Genomic DNA, 16990 nt, shown 5'->3' on the forward strand with positions numbered 1-16990 from the left:
ACTAGCCTGAGATCTTCTGTTCCCAAGGAAAAGGTCACAGGAAGAAGGGAAATGTTCCACTACCCCAGCTCTGTCCCCTCTTATGGACACTGATCATGTTGATTTGGGGACCTCTCATCCATTACTGTCACAAGGTATCTCCACATCTATCCAGGTTCTGAACTAGAAGTATTGATTCTATCACAAAGCAGCAAGCTTCTTGCTCTCTTTGCCATTCCCACTGTCACTGGCCAAGATTTTGGGGGTCCATTCTTGGACATCCAGGCTCAAAAATGGAGATGCATTAGAAAAGCCAAGCTTTGAGAGAAACTAACAAACAGGTGTACCTAAATGCGGTTATGAACCAGTTCATAAACTCTCAAGAGAAAGGAACTGTGAGTCAAACTAATGAAGCCTGAATCTGAACTTCACAGAAAATCCATGGTGTGCTGGAGGGTTACCTTCCCAGCCAGTGGTCCGATTATCTGTACACTTCTATACCTCTAGTTGTATAGTCAATTAATCATAATAATGAATCATGTAAGATGGGATTAAATATAACCTTTTATAGCAACCCATAATACTGATAGACCTTTTCCTCACTCCAGGCTGCCTCGAGACCTGTGTTCCTCCGTGGTCTGGAATGTCATGGAACTTTAGACCTACCATGAGAAGAGGAAGATGAAGAGGAGGAAGAGGAGGAGGACAAATAAGAGAAAGAAGAAGAAAGAGAAACAGAACAAGACCAAGAACAAAAAGATCTGTCCCTGGGGCCGGGCCCAGTGGCTCATGCCTATAATCCCACAGCACTTTGGGAGGCCAAGGTGGGTGGACCACCTCAGGTCAAGAGTTTAAGACCAGTTGGCCAACATGGTGAAATCCCATCTCTACTAAAAATACAAAAATTAATGGGACATGTTTGTGGGCACCTGTAATCCCAGCTACTCAGGAGGCTGAGACAGGAGAATTGTTTGAACCCAGGAGGTGGATGTTGCAGTGAGCCAAGATCACGCCATTGTGCTGGCACTCCAGAAGGGGACAAGTGCTAAGAAAAAAAAAAAAGGCTGGAAAATGAAGAAGAAACAGTGACATCCAGTCTTAAAGATAAGAGCCCTGCACATATACACCATGGAATACTATGCAGCCATAAAAAAGAATGAGTTTGTGTCCTTTGTAGGGGCATGGACGCAGCTGGAAACCATCATTCTCAGCAAACTATCGCAAGAACAGAAAACCAAATACCACATGTTCTCACTCATAGGTGGGAATTGAACAATGAGATCACTTGGACACAGGAAGGGGAGCATCACACACCGGGTCCTATTGTGGGGAGGGGATGGGGGGAAGGATAGCATTAGGAGATATACCTAATGTAAATGACGAGTTAATGGGTGCAGCACACCAACATGGCACATGTATACATACGTAACAAACCTGCACGTTGTGCACATGTACCCTAGAACTTAAAGTATTAAAAAAAAAAAAAAAAAAGCCGGGCGCAGTGGCTCACGCCTGTAATCCCAGCACTTTGGGAGGCTGAGACGGGCGGATCACGAGGTCAGGAGATGGAGACCATCCTGGCTAACACGGTGAAACCCCGTCTCTACTAAAAATACAAATTTTAGCTGGGCGCAGTGGTGGGCACCTGTAGTCCCAGCTACACGGGAGGCTGAGGCAGGAGAATGGCGTGAACCCGGGAGGCGGAGCTTGCAGTGAGTGGAGATCGCGCCACTGCACTCCAGCCTGGGTGACAGAGCGAGACTCCGTCTCAAAAAAAAAAAAACCAAAAAAACAAATAAATAAATAAATAAAAGGTAAGAGCCCTGGCTGGGTGCAGTGACTCATGCCTGTAATCTCAGCAGCTCACACTTGTAATCCCAGCACTTTAGAGGGGGCAAGACAGGCAGACTGCTTGAGCCCAGGAGTTCTAGACCAGCCTGGGCAACATGGTGAAACCCTGTCTCTACAAAAAACACCAAAATTAGCCAGGCATGGTGGCATGCACCCGTAGTCCCAGCTTCTGAGGAGGCTAAGGTAGGAGGATTGCTTGAGCTCAGGCCACAGTGAACCAAGATCATACCACTGTACTCCAGCCTGCTCAACAGAGTACAGGCCCTATCTCAAAACAAAACAAAACAAAACAAATGTAAGAAGCTGAGATCCAAGAAATGAAGAGCCAGGAGTGGCCTGCTCCCAGTGACCAGGAAGGCCTCCAAAACCACCATGTAGAGTGGCCTTCCCGGGGCTGTGCTGCGTGGGGACAGGGTGTCCCTCCAGTGACCCCCTCCATCTAAGTCTGAATGCTACGGGGTGTTGTGGGAGGCAATCCGAGAGGCTCTCCCCACCAACTCTCCAATTTCAGCAGAAGCAGGAGAGAAGGGCCCAACATCAGGGCCACATGAAATTCCCTTTGTGCCAGGAGAGAGGGTATGGGGAAAGACAGTTTTATCACAGCAAACTACAAAGTGAAGAAACATGGATTCAGAAAAGTTATTTTTAAGATAATGATGACCATGTTTGAAGAGGCTTTCAGGGAAACACTTTTGGAAGCTTTGTAAGAAATTGACCAGGGAGGCCTTCTTCAGTGTCTGGAGTCTCCTGGCAGATTCCCCAATCACCAACACAGACATAAGCTGGCTCAAGAGCTGTCTGCATGATGGAGATTGTGGTGTTGCATCCTCGTACCTGTACCTCCACCACATCGCTCATTCCTTCTGCCGGCCCTCAAAGCCCTTGTGTGCCCTACACGTTGCCTGGCACATGGGAGGCTCTGGATAAATATTCATCCAAGGCCACAGAATAGAACAGCATGCCTTTACGAATCTCATTCATAGTGGAAGTTTCCTCCTGGGCCCTAACACTCCTACACACCCAGCTCCATCTGGGTCTTTTCTACATCTATCCCAGTTGGTCAAAGACCATGAGGGTGCCCATGGATGGAGAGCGTGGTAGGATGCTCTGTGTTCTTTGAAGTAGTCATTCATCTGCCTGCTTCACTTCTGACCATCTTGTCTACAAGTTTTGCTTGTGCTTTGATTCCTCTCTTTACCACCAAGCTATACTCAATGCATATGTGGGAAAGAAAGAATAATTTTGGTCTCAACAGCCATAGAAAAATTAGAGAGAACAGGAAGTACTACCCACTTCCCCTTTTTCCTCCCGAGAGGGAGAAGTAGGGCTCTGAGTCCTAGAAACTGTGCTCCTTTGCCACAAGGCAGGCTTAAAAGACTTTTGTTTCTTAAAGTATGTGATCTTGGATACAAAGAAATAGGTTTTCTGAAAAGAGGATGGTCCTGGGGCTTGGGATCGGACAGCAGAGGGACACAGCCAGACATTGGAGAGGGTGGGAAAGATTTACAAGACTAAGAGGGGACAGAGTTGGAGGGATCCTGAAAATACCAAGGATCCACTTCCTGCTCCCTTGCCTGACCCCTGGCAGGTGCTGAGACGCTGGGAACACCTCTCTGGGATGCATCTAGGTGACTCAACCCTATCCTGTGCAAAAGGAACTTGGTCATAGCAAAGGCCCTCTGTGCCAGCTTGCAGAGAGGCAGCTAAGCATCAAGAGACTAGGTGAGCTACAAAATTGGACATGTCCGTGAGGACTGAACACCAGAAAGTGCCCAGCAAATATCCTGCAGTTTTAAGATGCTATGACCAAAACTCAAGGAAGGCATAGAGTGGGGGAAAAGGGTCCCCATTTTGGCTAAGATAGAATTTTTCATCAGCCTGGTAGAATGTGGGCTGGGAATAAATTAAATTGAAATTGGAGAAGGAAAAATCCTTACCTTATATCTCATGTTATAGAGTAAAATTCATACCCATTAAATCTAGTTAAAGTGCCCCACCACAACCTACACGTGGCTTACGCTTTTTGGTTAAGTCCCCACACACCCCCAGCCTCATCCCCATTGAGTCTGACCTCAGGAAATGCCCACGCTGTGCTGACCTCCCCAGCAGCCCTGAACAGCTTCAGCAGGCTGATCCCAGACATTCCAAGCCAGATCTCCCTGTAACGTGCATGAACCGACATTAGTTAGATGTTAACATCTCATGGGTTAACTCGTTACTGTGCTGTGGTTTTACAATGTCAGAGTCTTGAAGCTTTGCCAGGAATGCTATCCAGCATCCTCAGGGCCTCTGCTCTGAGCTGGCCCTGACTGTTCAAAAACACCTTCCCATTTCAGTCCGTTTCTGCCTCAAAATTGCAAACCGCAGCCCTCAGAAGCATTCGTTTTTGTCCCCATATTTGTCATCTGTAAGGATTGAATCTGATATGTGATTATAAAGTAATGAGACTGACTTTTCAACAAATCACAGGCCTTATGCATTGAGATGAGTGCTGGCCTTCAAAGATCTTATCTTGGGAGGCTGGAAACACAATTACTGCAATGAGGCCGCCATGCCAGATGCCATAGCTGGAATTTCTCTATGGAAATTGCCTGCAGGGACAACTAGCCAATTACGGAAGAAAACAGAGAATCAGTTGCACCCCTGGGCAGTAGCCATCACTCTCTAGTGGGGTTCACTGTTCATGTGTTAGCCTCCCCCGTGGTCTGTGTTCCCTTCCAGAGCATGCCTTATGCATCTTCGCATACCCCAGGCAGTGCACAAAGCCTAGGTATACAGAAGGCATGTCATAAATCCCTGGCAAATAAACAATGGGCTCCTCATGGCCCAATACTTTCTTCCTTCCCCCTTCCTTCATCTCTCCTATTAGACACTTAATTATGTGTATTCTCCTCCCTTTCTTGGAGCTTAAGTTATATCAAAAAATACCAAGGGAAGAAGCTAGAACTGACCACAGGGGATGGAGAGACTGAGGCTGTGTATCCATCAAGATGGGCTGGGTTATGCTGTGGTAACCAAAGAACTCAATGTCTCAATAGCTTAAGACTGTAAAGGTTAATTGCTAACTCTTGATACAGGTGTGAAGTGTGGAGATAAGGATGAAAGGCTCCATCTCATGCCATCATTGTTCATTCCTTACCCAGGCCAGAACAAACAACAATCTCAACAGAGATCTCTGGGCTCACATAGTATGGGAGGAATGGAGAAATGAGAGGTATTCACTCCAGCGACTAAATTCTCAATCTGAAAATAATATAAGCTCTTTACCCACAACCCACAGGCCATACCTAATCTGGTCCACTATATGGGGCAGGAAAGTAATTGTAATCCTCCCTTAATCCTGGAAGAAGAGGAGAACAAGATCAAAATAGAAGTGTTAGAATTACCTATTACAAACCATGTCTGGAAGCCAGCAAGAACAGATCAACAATGACATCAAGTGTGGTAGATGGTCCCATTAATGGCCCCTCAATGGATCCTCCCCCTCAGTTTGCATTCCCTTGTTTAATCCACTCTCACGTCAACTTTGAGCTCAGCCATGTGGCTTTCTTCAGCCAATGGGACACCAGCAGATGCAATACAAGCCAGAGATTTATAAATGCTTGCACGCGGAGGTTTGCTCTCTTGGAACACTGCCACCACAGTGTAGAAAGCCCAGGCTTTCTACTAGAGAGACCACATGGAAAAGAACAGAAGCACCTCAGTTGCTAGCCCCAGCCAACTGGAATGAATGTGAGTGAGGCCATCTTGATCAGCCAGCTCCCAGATGAACTGACTGCTGACCGCAAGCATATGACTGAGCCCAGCCAACATCATGTGGAACAGAGATAAGCCATCCAAGCTAAGCCTGCCCAAATTACTGAACCACAGAAGAGTGAGCAAATAAATGGTTCTTGTTTGAAACCACAAAAATTTGGAGTGATTTGTTGCACAGCAGTAGATAACTGCTAAAGCAATTTGTATCTAGTAGAGGAGTACCGTAACAAAAACCTAAAACATGTGGCATTGGCTCTGGGACAACACAGCAGATAGGAGCTGGGAAGTCACTGAGTAGGTTGTTACTGAAGGCTGGAAAAAATGGTGAACAATCTTTTAGTATGCTAGAAAGGAAGTGAAGAAATTGTTATTAGAGGCTGGAAAAGGGGCAACTCATGTTATGTAGCAGCAGAATAATTGCCAATAATGTTGTCTGCAGTAACTTGAAAGACAAACAGTAGTTAATGAACGTATTGATTTAGTTAAGAAGATCTCTAGGCAAAATGTTAAAAGCATCAGTTAGATGCTTTCAGCTGTGTATGATAAGGTACTGCCAGAGAGGGATGAGCTAAAGAACCAGCTCTTTAGTTTTCAAGACTGTTCTAGAAGAAATAAAAAAGGCCAAAAATTTACTGTTTTAGAAAAATTAAACTAGTTCCGATTTCCAGTATCTTCAGTCAGGCAAAGGCTCTCAGATAAGAAATAACCTCAGCAAAAAGATCAAATCAAGGGTGTACTTATAAGACCCTTTAGTAAACCTCTGAAAGGCAGTGATTAGGAGACCCTCTCTGCTAGACAAAGGGGTTTCTGACAGTCTTATATACATTGTCCCACAATAGATTAACACACCCAAAGAGAAAGGTCTGTCTCAAAAATAATTATAGATAGAGCTACTGGGGCCATGGGGTGAACCCCAATAAGATTCATAGGAAACACAAAAATTTTAAGAGCCTTTTATCAGTGAAAGTACTACAAGTTGGACTAAAAGTTAAAGAGGTAATTCAAATAGAAGATAAGCCTCTGAGACTCCACTTTCTATGAGCAAGAGTCAGGCTGCGAAAGCTACTTAGCTACCAACACAGATAATTTCCTATGAGACAAAAAATAAATAAATGCATCTTAGAGGATAGAAGCAAAGTCCAGGGAGAAGATCTAAGAGCTACAGAAAACAAGGGCCTAGGTATCCCTCTCAGGGAGCAGAACCAGACTCTCATCAAGGAACATTCTCTGACCCATATAAGGGAAGCCAACATCAACATGTAACCAGATAGACTTCACAATTGCTGTGGACCAGCAACTACTTTGTTGTTCCTGGTCTCTCCATTTTAAATAGGTCTGGCTCTTAGGTCTATCCAGTTCTTAAACCACTGCTGTGTTCTAGGGGTGCTGAGATAGAATGTTTGTCATTTAAATTCAAAGTCAAAGTCTCTGAATCAAGAGACGCTGCACCTGGGGAGCCACACTGAGAGGTCTTATCTACATCTGAACCTGATGCAGATCATGAAATAATATACTTCAAGTTTGATGCCATAATGAGATGAAACTTTTGGGGGTCTTGGGAAGAGTGAATGTATTTTGCACATGACAGGGAGCGATTTGCTGAGGCTAGAGGACAGACTGTGTCCTTTAGAGACAGACTCTAAAGATGGCCCATTTCTTCCATCCATGTTGCATATCCCTTTGGAATGTGACTTTGAAGTTCCTCCCACTGAGAGGTGAGGCTCGCTTCTCCACCCCTTTAATCTCAGATGACATTCTGACTTGCTTTGGGCAGTCAAATGTAACAAAAGTTATATGTAACTTCTGAGCCCAGGCCATAAAAGGCCTAACAGCTGCCACTCTCATCTTGGAAAGTGGCCATCACCATGTAAAAGAAAAATAGATTATTCTGCTAATAAAGGAGAAACTATGTGGAGGAGAACCAGACACCCCAGCCAAGAGCCTTAGGTAAGAATGTGTAAGTGAGGCCAGACATGTGAGTGAATCCATTCTGGGTCATCCAGCTGAGCTGCCAGATCACTGCAACCATAAAGGTGGGCCCCAGGGAAACCAATAGAAGAACCAGCCAGCTAAGCCCAGTCAACCTGTCTGAAACTGTGAGGAAATAAATGATTGTTGTTTTAAACCATTAACTTTTTGTGACATGGTTTGTTATGTATCAAGAAACAGACTAATGGTTCAGTTAGCATCTTGTGCTATACAAAAGCCAACAATTTGGCCGGGCATGGTGGCTCATGCCTGTAATCCCAGCACTTTGGGAGGCCAAGGCGGGCAGATCACCTGAGGTTAGGAGTTCAAGACAAGCCTGACCAATATGGTGAAACCCTGTCTCTACTAAAAATACAAAAATTAGCCAGGCATGGTGGTAGGCACCTGTAGTCCCAGCTACTCAAGAGGCTAAGACAGGAGAGTTGCTTGAAACCGGGAGGCAGAGGTTGCAGTGAGCCAAGATTGTGCCACTGCATTCCAGCCTGGGTGACAGAGCAAGACTCCACCAAAAAAAAAAAAAAGCCAATAACTCATAAACACTTATAAATAAACAGTCTCATCTGATTTCCTCCTTGGTGTATGTGGTAGATGTTGCTATTATCTCCATCTATAGATATAGAAATAGAGGCTTAGAGAGGTTAAGTAACTATTCAGGACCACACAGCCTGTAAGTGAACCAGGATGCAAATTTTCCAATCCCAAAAGCCAAGGTACTACTTGTCTTTTAAATTCAAAGTCTCTAGATTAAGTGGAGATGCATCTGAGGAGTCATATTTGGAGAGTTTTATCTGCTGCTGAAACTGATGCAGATTGTGAGATAATGAACTTCAAGTCTGATACTATAATGAGATATAATGTTTTTTTGTCATGCCACTGGTGCCTTTTAGATACTACAGTTAGATAACATTACTGTAGTCTGGAATGCAAAACACTAGAACTTGAAGACTTTGCAAATAGATGCTTTTCTGTGTGTAGGTGGACTAGTACAGGATGATAAATAGACATACATTAATAAGAGCAGCAAGCACACCCCTACCTTCAGGACTTTGAACTTGCTCTTTCTTCTGCATGGACCATTCTCCAAGGTATCTCTGAGGCTTGCTCCTTTACCTTCTTAAAGTCTGTTCTACGTTGCCTTGTCTGCAAGGCCTTTTCTAGCTGTCTCTGCCTCAGCCCATGCACAACCTATTCCTTTTCCTGCTTTGCTTTGCCCCGTGGCACTTACCACCCTCTGACATGTTATTTGTTTTACTGGTTTATTTGGTAATCAATAGGATGTAAGCTCCATGAGGACAGGGCTTTTTCATCTGTCTTGTTTAATAGTGCATCTCCAGTGCCTAGAGCAGTTCCTGGCACGTGGTAGGTACCCCATATGCGTATGTTGAATGAAGGAATAAATAGAACCTGGTTTTTCACAGCTTAGCAATAACATCTTAGAGATACTTGAATTATAGAAGCTTATGTCTGAAAACCTTTATCTCCTTTATCTTGTAGAATTCTGTTTTGGGAGCTTCTGACTTCTGAAGAAAACTGCTCCCTGTCTTTGGCTTCTAACAAATGGGGCTCTTTAGTCCTGTTGCCCCCAGTATCCTGAGCCCTGGACACCAGAATTTCAAGGCACTCATTTTTCTGTCTTTCTTTCCTGTTTTTCTGTATTTCCATCTGGCCTTGCCACTGCCCCAGCTCTTGTCTAACATGAGCTCCTGGCTGCACATAGAAAGATGCAGGCAATGAGGTGATGAATAAGGAAAGGGGGAAACTTCTTTGCAAATTCTAAACATTGAACACAGAGAAATAAGAATTTCTCGGTGCTTTCCTCCCATAGCACAAATGGAGCTCCTGAGAAAAGAGGTGTGGACTCTTGGACAAACCCTGCCATATGTACTTGTTTCTTCCCTAGTACCTTTGCTTATGCTGCACATACACATGCATTCCTACATGCATGTACACACATATGCATGCATACATGCACACACACACACACCTGAAATGCCAACCTCTAACATCACATCAACCCCATATCTCAAGATCCATGGCTTCCTTGCTGCTTATTCTCATCACACCACCTAACATTGCTTTTTCTTCCTTGAAATTCTCGAACATTTATAGTCTATAGCAATCTCTATCACTGAGGGTCCCAGCAGGAAACAGATGGCAACTCAGCAGGGTATTTGAAGAGATGCTTTATGGAAGGTCTGTTTACAGAGGTTGGAGCAAGAGTTAAAGGGACTGGGTTATTCTGGGTGCCCTGGGAAGAAGATGCCAAGACACCATTAAACCTGCAAGGATTTTTTTTAGGGGAAATGCCTGTGACAGAAAATGGGGAGGGGCCCAGGGAAAGCTGTAAGAACAGTCAGACCATGATGCAAGTCTGACCTTGAAGGAAGGACAGAGGAATAGAAGGTTAGATGGAAGCATCCTAAAGAATGATGCAGTCTAAGGCAAGTTCAGTAGTCCTCAAGCCACACTGGTCACCAGAGGAGTCCCATGCCTCCCAAGAATGTATCTTCCTTAGTGTACCTGCCACATTCATTCTTTAGCTGAAAGCAGCCCACGGGGAATGTAGCCTCTGTGAAAACGGGATGCTGGATCTCAGAGCCACAGCAACTGCCTTTATTGGTTATTTGTGTGCCCTATAGTTAGAATTCCCCAAGGCACATTCTCATGGCTGCTACAGTCCACCCCTTGCGCTGAGCAAACCTTCTCCACACAGATTTGGGCAGCAGCTGGTTTCATAATTTCATTAGTCCAGTGGGTCTTTCTTCCTAAGTAAGAACCGGGAGAGGGAGGTTAGTAGGATGAACTGTTGCCCTCCCTTTGCAATTGACCTTAGGCCACAACTAATGCCATTCTCCCTTTTCCCCATTGTCCCTTTTAAAGTTTCCTCAACCTCAGCAATCTTTGTGGTTTACGTGGGTTCCACATGTATTCTTTCCTGCTCCCATTGTGTAAAACCAGATCTGATTCTTCCTGCTAATCAAGGACACTGCCCCTCTCCTTGCCTACTGTCCATGGGCACAATAAATCCAAGCTGTAACTTGTAGTTCAATGGGAACTTCGTGTGACCTCTGGCAAAGGTGCCTCTTCAGCAGTCAGAACTTCCAACCCTGCAGAACCCAAGGTTTCAGGGACATGGAGCATCCCCCAGTGGGTCATTGGTATGATGGTAAGTGGAGCCACTCCTGCCTCTACAGCTTGGTTCTGGGGCCCTTGCTTCCTTCTTATGGAAGACATAGTACCATAAATGCCAATGGTTTAAAAAATGGACTGCATCATAAATAATGGTATCGTATTCCTTCAGAATGTTTCCTCTCAGCTGGGGCTTCAACTGTGCCTCTGGAGGGCTGTCCCAGTGTTGCAAGAGCATGGCTGCCTATGAGCAGGAGTCTGTGATAAAACCATTGGTTCCCTAGTCATGGTCCCACTCTCACACCTCACTCAAGGTGACATGGATCCTCTGGTCAGATGCTGTGCTGTTGTGAGATTCCATGCCTATGAATCAGGCATTCTGAAAGCCCCCAGATAAAAATGCTGGCTGAGGTTTTGTGGGTGGGAAAGGCAAACCCATCCCCAGAAAAGGTATCTGTCCCTGGAGAAGGATTCACTGGCTCTTCCAGAATGGACAGGAGCCAGTGTAGTCAACTTGTCACTGTGCAGTCAATTGGTTTCCTTGAGGAATAGTGCCTGGTTGAATTGGACTCTTGCTAACAATGTGGACCTTCAGAAGCAGCAGTAGCTAGATCAGCCTTGATAAGTGAAAGTCCACGCTATTAAGTTCACACATATCTTCCTCTCTAATGCTACAGCCACTCCACTCATGAGTCCATCGTGTCAATGTGGGCTGGCTTATTATCAAGGCTGGCTGCAAGGAACTGAATATGCACCCTCATCCCCTCCAAAATTCATGTTTAAGTCCTAACCTCCAAGGTGAGGATATCAGAAGGTGGAGTCTTTGGGGATAATTAAATCATGAAGGTGAACCGCTTATGAATAGGTTAGTGCTTTTATAAAAGAAGCCCCAGACAGTTCATTCTCCTCTCCCACCACATAAGAACACAGCAAGAAGGCACCATCTATGAACCAGAAAGTTGATCTTTATCAGACATGGAATCTTGTTCCCAGGCTAGGACTTCACAGCCTCCAGAACTGTGAGAAATAAATTTCTGTTGTTTATAAGCCACCCAGTTCATGGTATTTCGTTATAGCAGCCTCAACAAACTAAAACACTGACCAATGTGAACAGGTCAAGTCCTTTTGTCTACTCAGTTACCTAGTTGATAGCACATACTTAGTGGTGAACATATGATTCAAAATCCTTATACTTGGTACCCATTCCCATATGTCTGTCACATGCTTCTACCCACGTTGCCTTGCCTCTAGTCCTTTTCTTTCCAGACCCCTAACCAGGTAATTGACCGCTTTCCTTTCCATACAAAGTAGATGACCAGGTGCACTGCTCAAAGCTTCACCCACTGGGAAGATTTTTCCCTCTCTACTGCCTTTTGGGGTCACCCTAAATGTGGGGGAAATGCAGCCACTCTCCATTTTTGGCTTGCACCCATGTACTGAGTTGATCCACCTGTAAACCAAGAGTAAACTATGTTGCTTCCTCTTCCAGCTGATCATACAGGATTCCTCTCTATGGCCACAGGCACAAGCTGGGAAAATCCAACTGTGGTGGGTGACCAGGAGGTCTAGCAAGTTAGTCATGCCCTCAGGTCCTACTCAAGCTCAACACCACATGTAATATTTCCACACCACAATAGATGGGTACTGGGCCTGTCTGACTTTATAACTTGGTAGCTCTGACAGAGCCCAGCTCATAATAGGCAGTTCTGGATGCATTGCCACTTGGTGTCCATGGCCATGTTCTGTTTCCACTAGGACCCAGTAACATGCCAAGAGCTATTTCTTAAAGGATGCATGATTCTCTACCGCAGATGGCATGACATGGGTCCAGGGTCTCAATGGCCTGCGCTGTGGCTCTCCCACCAGGGCTTCCCAACCCAACTTTTCACCTCTTCCTCCTCCAAACCATTACTCCCTGTCCCCTTTCATCTTTTTTTTAAGACTCTATTCATTGACCTAATTAACACTGTATTCGTTTTCTAGGGCTTCCATAAAAAAGTACTAAGTGGCTTAATTAAACAACAGAAACTTACTGTCTCACGATTCTGAAGGCTGGAATCAAAATCAAGGTGTGGATAGAGTTGGTTTTTTCGGAGGGCTATGCAGGCGAATCTGTTCCACGCCTCTGTCTTAGCTTCTGCTGGTATGCTGGCAATCTTGGTGTGCACTGTCTTGCAGAAGCACTCCCTCAGCTTCTGCATGAATCTTCATGTGGCCTTCTCCCTTTTTAGAGGGACGCCAGCCACATTCGGTTAGAGGGCCACCCTTTCCCAGTATGGCCTCATCATAACTAATTACATCTGCAACAATCCTGTTTCCAAATAAGGTCACATTCTGAGGCCATGGGGGTTAGGATGTCAACAAATAAATTTGATGTTATTTAACCCATTTAATTTAAACCATAAAAAGCAACTTGATGTTCCCTCATCATTGAGCACCTCCCTCTGATGCTTTATTTGCCCTGGGATGGAGACAACTGTCTCCCAGATCAGCCGGACATTGCTTTTCTTCAAATGGGGAGCTCTCAGTTGGACTGGTGATGAGCAGAAAGCCCCAGGGGCAATGGCCTTCAGAGTCCAGGCCAGGAACATGGCTCATCACAGGCCTTGCCCTATCCAGACCCTCTCCATCCCAGGAGAGTGGGGTGCCCTGAAGCCTCCCACCCTGCTGGGCCTCAGCACAGCTAATTCCCCACCGAGGCCCTTCTCCACGCTTGACCTTATCACTCCACATTTCAATGTCTTCTTGCCAGACATAGTGTGAAAAGATGCTTTTTAAAAGAAACTAGGCTAGGTGCAGTGGCTCATGCATGTAATCCCAGCACTTTGGGAGGCCAAGGCCAGGAGTCCAAGGCAGAGCAGTGAGTTATAATTGTGCCATTGTACTCCAGACTGGGTGACAGAGCAAGACCTTGTCTCATAAAAAATTAAATTAAATAACTGAAACTGTGTTATGGACTAAGTGTTTGTGTCTCCCCCACCCCCATCTCCCCTGAATAGCCCAAATGCATTTGTTGAAATCCTGAATCCCCAGTGTGATGGTATTAGGAGATGGGGACTCTGCAAGGTGATTAGGGCCTGAGGGTGCAGCTCTCATGATAAGATTGGTGCCCTTATAAGAAGAAATTCTCTTTTTCTGAGTACTTATCAATGATAGACTGAATAAAGAAAGTGTGGTACATATACACCATGGAATACTCTGTAGCCATAAAAGAGGACGAGATCATGTCCTTTGCCTGGACCTGAATGGAGCTGGAAGCCATTATCCTCAGCAAACTAACACAGGAACAGAAAACCAAATGCTGCACGTACTCACTTATAAGTGGGAGCTAAATGAGGGGTGGGAGGAGGGATAGGATTAGGAAAAATAATTTATGAGTACCAGGCTCCATACCTGGGTGATGAAATAATGTGTACAACAAACCCTCATGACACAACTCTATTTATGTGACAAACCTGCACATGTATCCCCGAACCTCAAATAAAAGTTAAAAACGAGCGAGTGCGCGCTCCTCCTAGCCCGCCGCTAGATCCATCCCGGCCCAGCCACCATGTCCATTCACTTCAGCTCCCCGGTATTCACCTCGCGCTCAGCCGCCTTTCCGGCCCGCGGCGCCCAGGTGCGCCTGAGCACCGCGCGCCCCGGCGGCCTTGGCAGCAGCAGCCTCTACGGCTTGGGCGCCTCGCGACCGCGCGTGGCCGTGCGCTCCGCCTATGGGGGCCCGGTGGGCGCCGGCATCCGCGAGGTCACCATCAACCAGAGCCTGCTGGCCCCGCTGCGGCTGGACGCCGACCCCTCCCTCCAGCGGGTGCGCCAGGAGGAGCGCGAGCAGATCAAGACCCTCAACAACAAGTTTGCCTCCTTCATCGACAAGGTGCGGTTTCTGGAGCAGCAGAACAAGCTGCTGGAGACCAAGTGGATGCTGCTGCAGGAGCAGAAGTCGGCCAAGAGCAGCCGCCTCCCAGACGTCTTTGAGGCCCAGATCGCTGGCCTTCAGGGGCAGCTCGAGGCGCTGCAGGTGGATGGGGGCCGCCTGGAGGCGGAGCTGCGGAGCATGCAGGATGTGGTGGAGGACTTCAAGAATAAGTATGAAGATGAAATTAACCGCCGCGCAGCTGCTGAGAATGAGTTTGTGGTGCTGAAGACGGATGTGGATGCTGCCTACATGAGCAAGGCGGAGCTGGAGGCCAAGGTGGATGCCCTGAATGATGAGATCAACTTCCTCAGGACCCTCAATGAGATGGAGTTGACAGAGCTGCAGTCCCAGATCTCCGACACATCTGTGGTGCTGTCCATGGACAACAGTCGCTCTCTGGACCTGGACAGCATCATTGCTGAGGTCAAGGCGCAGTATGAGGAGATGGCCAAATGCAGCCGGGCTGAGGCTGAGGCCTGGTATCAGGCCAAGTTTGAGACCCTCCAGGCCCAAGCTGGGAAGCATGGGGACGACCTCCGGAATACCCGGAACGAGATTTCAGAGATGAACCGGGCCATCCAGAGGCTGCAGGCTGAGATCGACAACATCAAGAACCAGCGTGCCAAGTTGGAGGCCGCCATTGCCGAGGCTGAGGAGCGTGGGGAGCTGGCACTCAAGGATGCTCGTGCCAAGCAGGAGGAGCTGGAAGCTGCCCTGCAGCGGACCAAGCAGGATATGGTGCGGCAGCTGCGTGAGTACCAGGAACTCATGAGCGTGAAGCTGGCCCTGGACATCGAGATCGCCACCTACCGCAAGCTGCTGGAGGGCGAGGAAAGCCGGTTGGCCGGAGATGGAGTGGGAGCTGTGAATATCTCTGTGGTGAATTCCACTGGTGGCAGTAGCAATGGTGGTGGCATTGGGCTGACCCTCCGGGAAACCATGGGCAGCAATGCCCTGAGCTTCTCCAGCAGTGCGGGTCCTGGGCCCCTGAAGGCTTACTCAATCCGGACCACATCCACCAGTCGCAGGAGTGCCCGCAACTGAGCTGCCTCCCACCACTCCATTCCTCCAGCCACTGCCCACAGTCACAAGAAGATTCCCATCCCTGCCTCCCATGCCTGGTCCCAAGACCATGAGACAGTCTGGAAAGTGATGTCAGAATAGCTTCCAATAAAGCACCCTCATTCTGAGAAAAAAAAAAAAAAAAAAAAAGTTAAAAACAAGAGAAGAAACCTGAGAGAACCCGCTTCCAGTCTCCTGTCTCTCTTTGTGCTCCACCTTGTTAAGATACAATGAGAAGACCTCTGTCTGCAAACTGGAAAGCAGCCTTCCCCAGACCCTGGATCTGCAGGCAATTTGATCTTGGACTTCCCAGCTTCCAGAACTGTGAGAAATAGGCATATGGTGTTTAAGCCAGCCAGTCTATGGTAATTTGTTATGGTAGTCTGAGCCGACTGAAACAAGCTATGCCTCCCTAAAAACCATGCAGCTGGACAGAGCTGTGAAAGAGCCCAGGTGACTTCAGAATCCCCACACACACGCTTTCATCATTCTCATTAGGTCTTTGGAAACTTCCATTTCAGGGAATTGCCTGTCCCTAAACAGCATTATAAACAGGCAGCATAATATAATAAAGAGAGCACTGAGCTAGGAATCAGGGCACCTAGGGTCCAGCCCAGGTTCTGTTATTAGGCACCTGGGTGACGCTGGGCAAGTCACTTCAGCTCCATGATTCTCATCTGTAAAGCAAGCAGGCAGGCCCATGACTATTCCATGGTCTCTAAGTTGCCTTCAAGCATGAAGGCCAATGGCTCAAGCCTATCTGACCGTTAATTTGTCCAATCAGAAAGGGATATATTTGCATAGTCAGGGAAGCTTGTTTTTAAAACTACCCCTTTTCTCTGAAAGTAATTGTGAAAGTGCAGAGAGAAGACCCTTTGGTTCTTGTTTAAAATTCAGGATCTTGAGTATTTTTCTTAAATATGGTTCCTAGTTATCTGTTACTGCATAACAAGCTATCCCATAATGTAGTGGCTCAAAACAAAATGCACCACCTTTCACAACTCTGGATTGACTGAGCTCAGTTGCACGGTTCTTGCTTGGGGTCTCTCATGCAGTTACAGTCAGGTGGAGCTGGAGCTGAGGTCACTGAAGGCTCAGCTGGGCTGGACATCCAAGATCCCCTCCCAAAGGCTGTCAGTTGATGCTGGCTGCCAGGCAGCCTCTCAGGCGGGGCACTAAGCAGAGCCCCTTCATATGACCTCTCCACGTGTCTTGGGCTTCACCCACTGAGGGGTGAGTTCTGAGAGGAAGTGTCCCCAAGGGTGAGTGTTTACAAAAGAGAAGCAGAAACCACAAAGCTCCTATGAC

At 46.7% G+C, this 16990-nt stretch overlaps 1 protein-coding gene across 1 annotated transcript; it reads left to right on the forward strand.

Annotated features, from left to right (window-relative positions):
• Nucleotides 1-14192: 14192 nt before the first annotated feature.
• LOC101017039 (keratin, type II cytoskeletal 7-like) lies at nt 14193-15804 on the forward strand. Its single transcript, XM_003902491.5, has one exon. It carries the CDS (start codon nt 14255-14257, stop codon nt 15662-15664), a length of 1410 nt encoding a protein of 469 aa, XP_003902540.2. The 5' UTR covers nt 14193-14254; the 3' UTR covers nt 15665-15804.
• The last annotated feature ends 1186 nt before the right edge of the window (nt 15805-16990 follow it).

The sequence above is a fragment of the Papio anubis genome, chromosome 8 (assembly GCF_008728515.1).
Source record: "Papio anubis isolate 15944 chromosome 8, Panubis1.0, whole genome shotgun sequence".
Taxonomy (NCBI): Eukaryota; Metazoa; Chordata; class Mammalia; order Primates; family Cercopithecidae; genus Papio; species Papio anubis.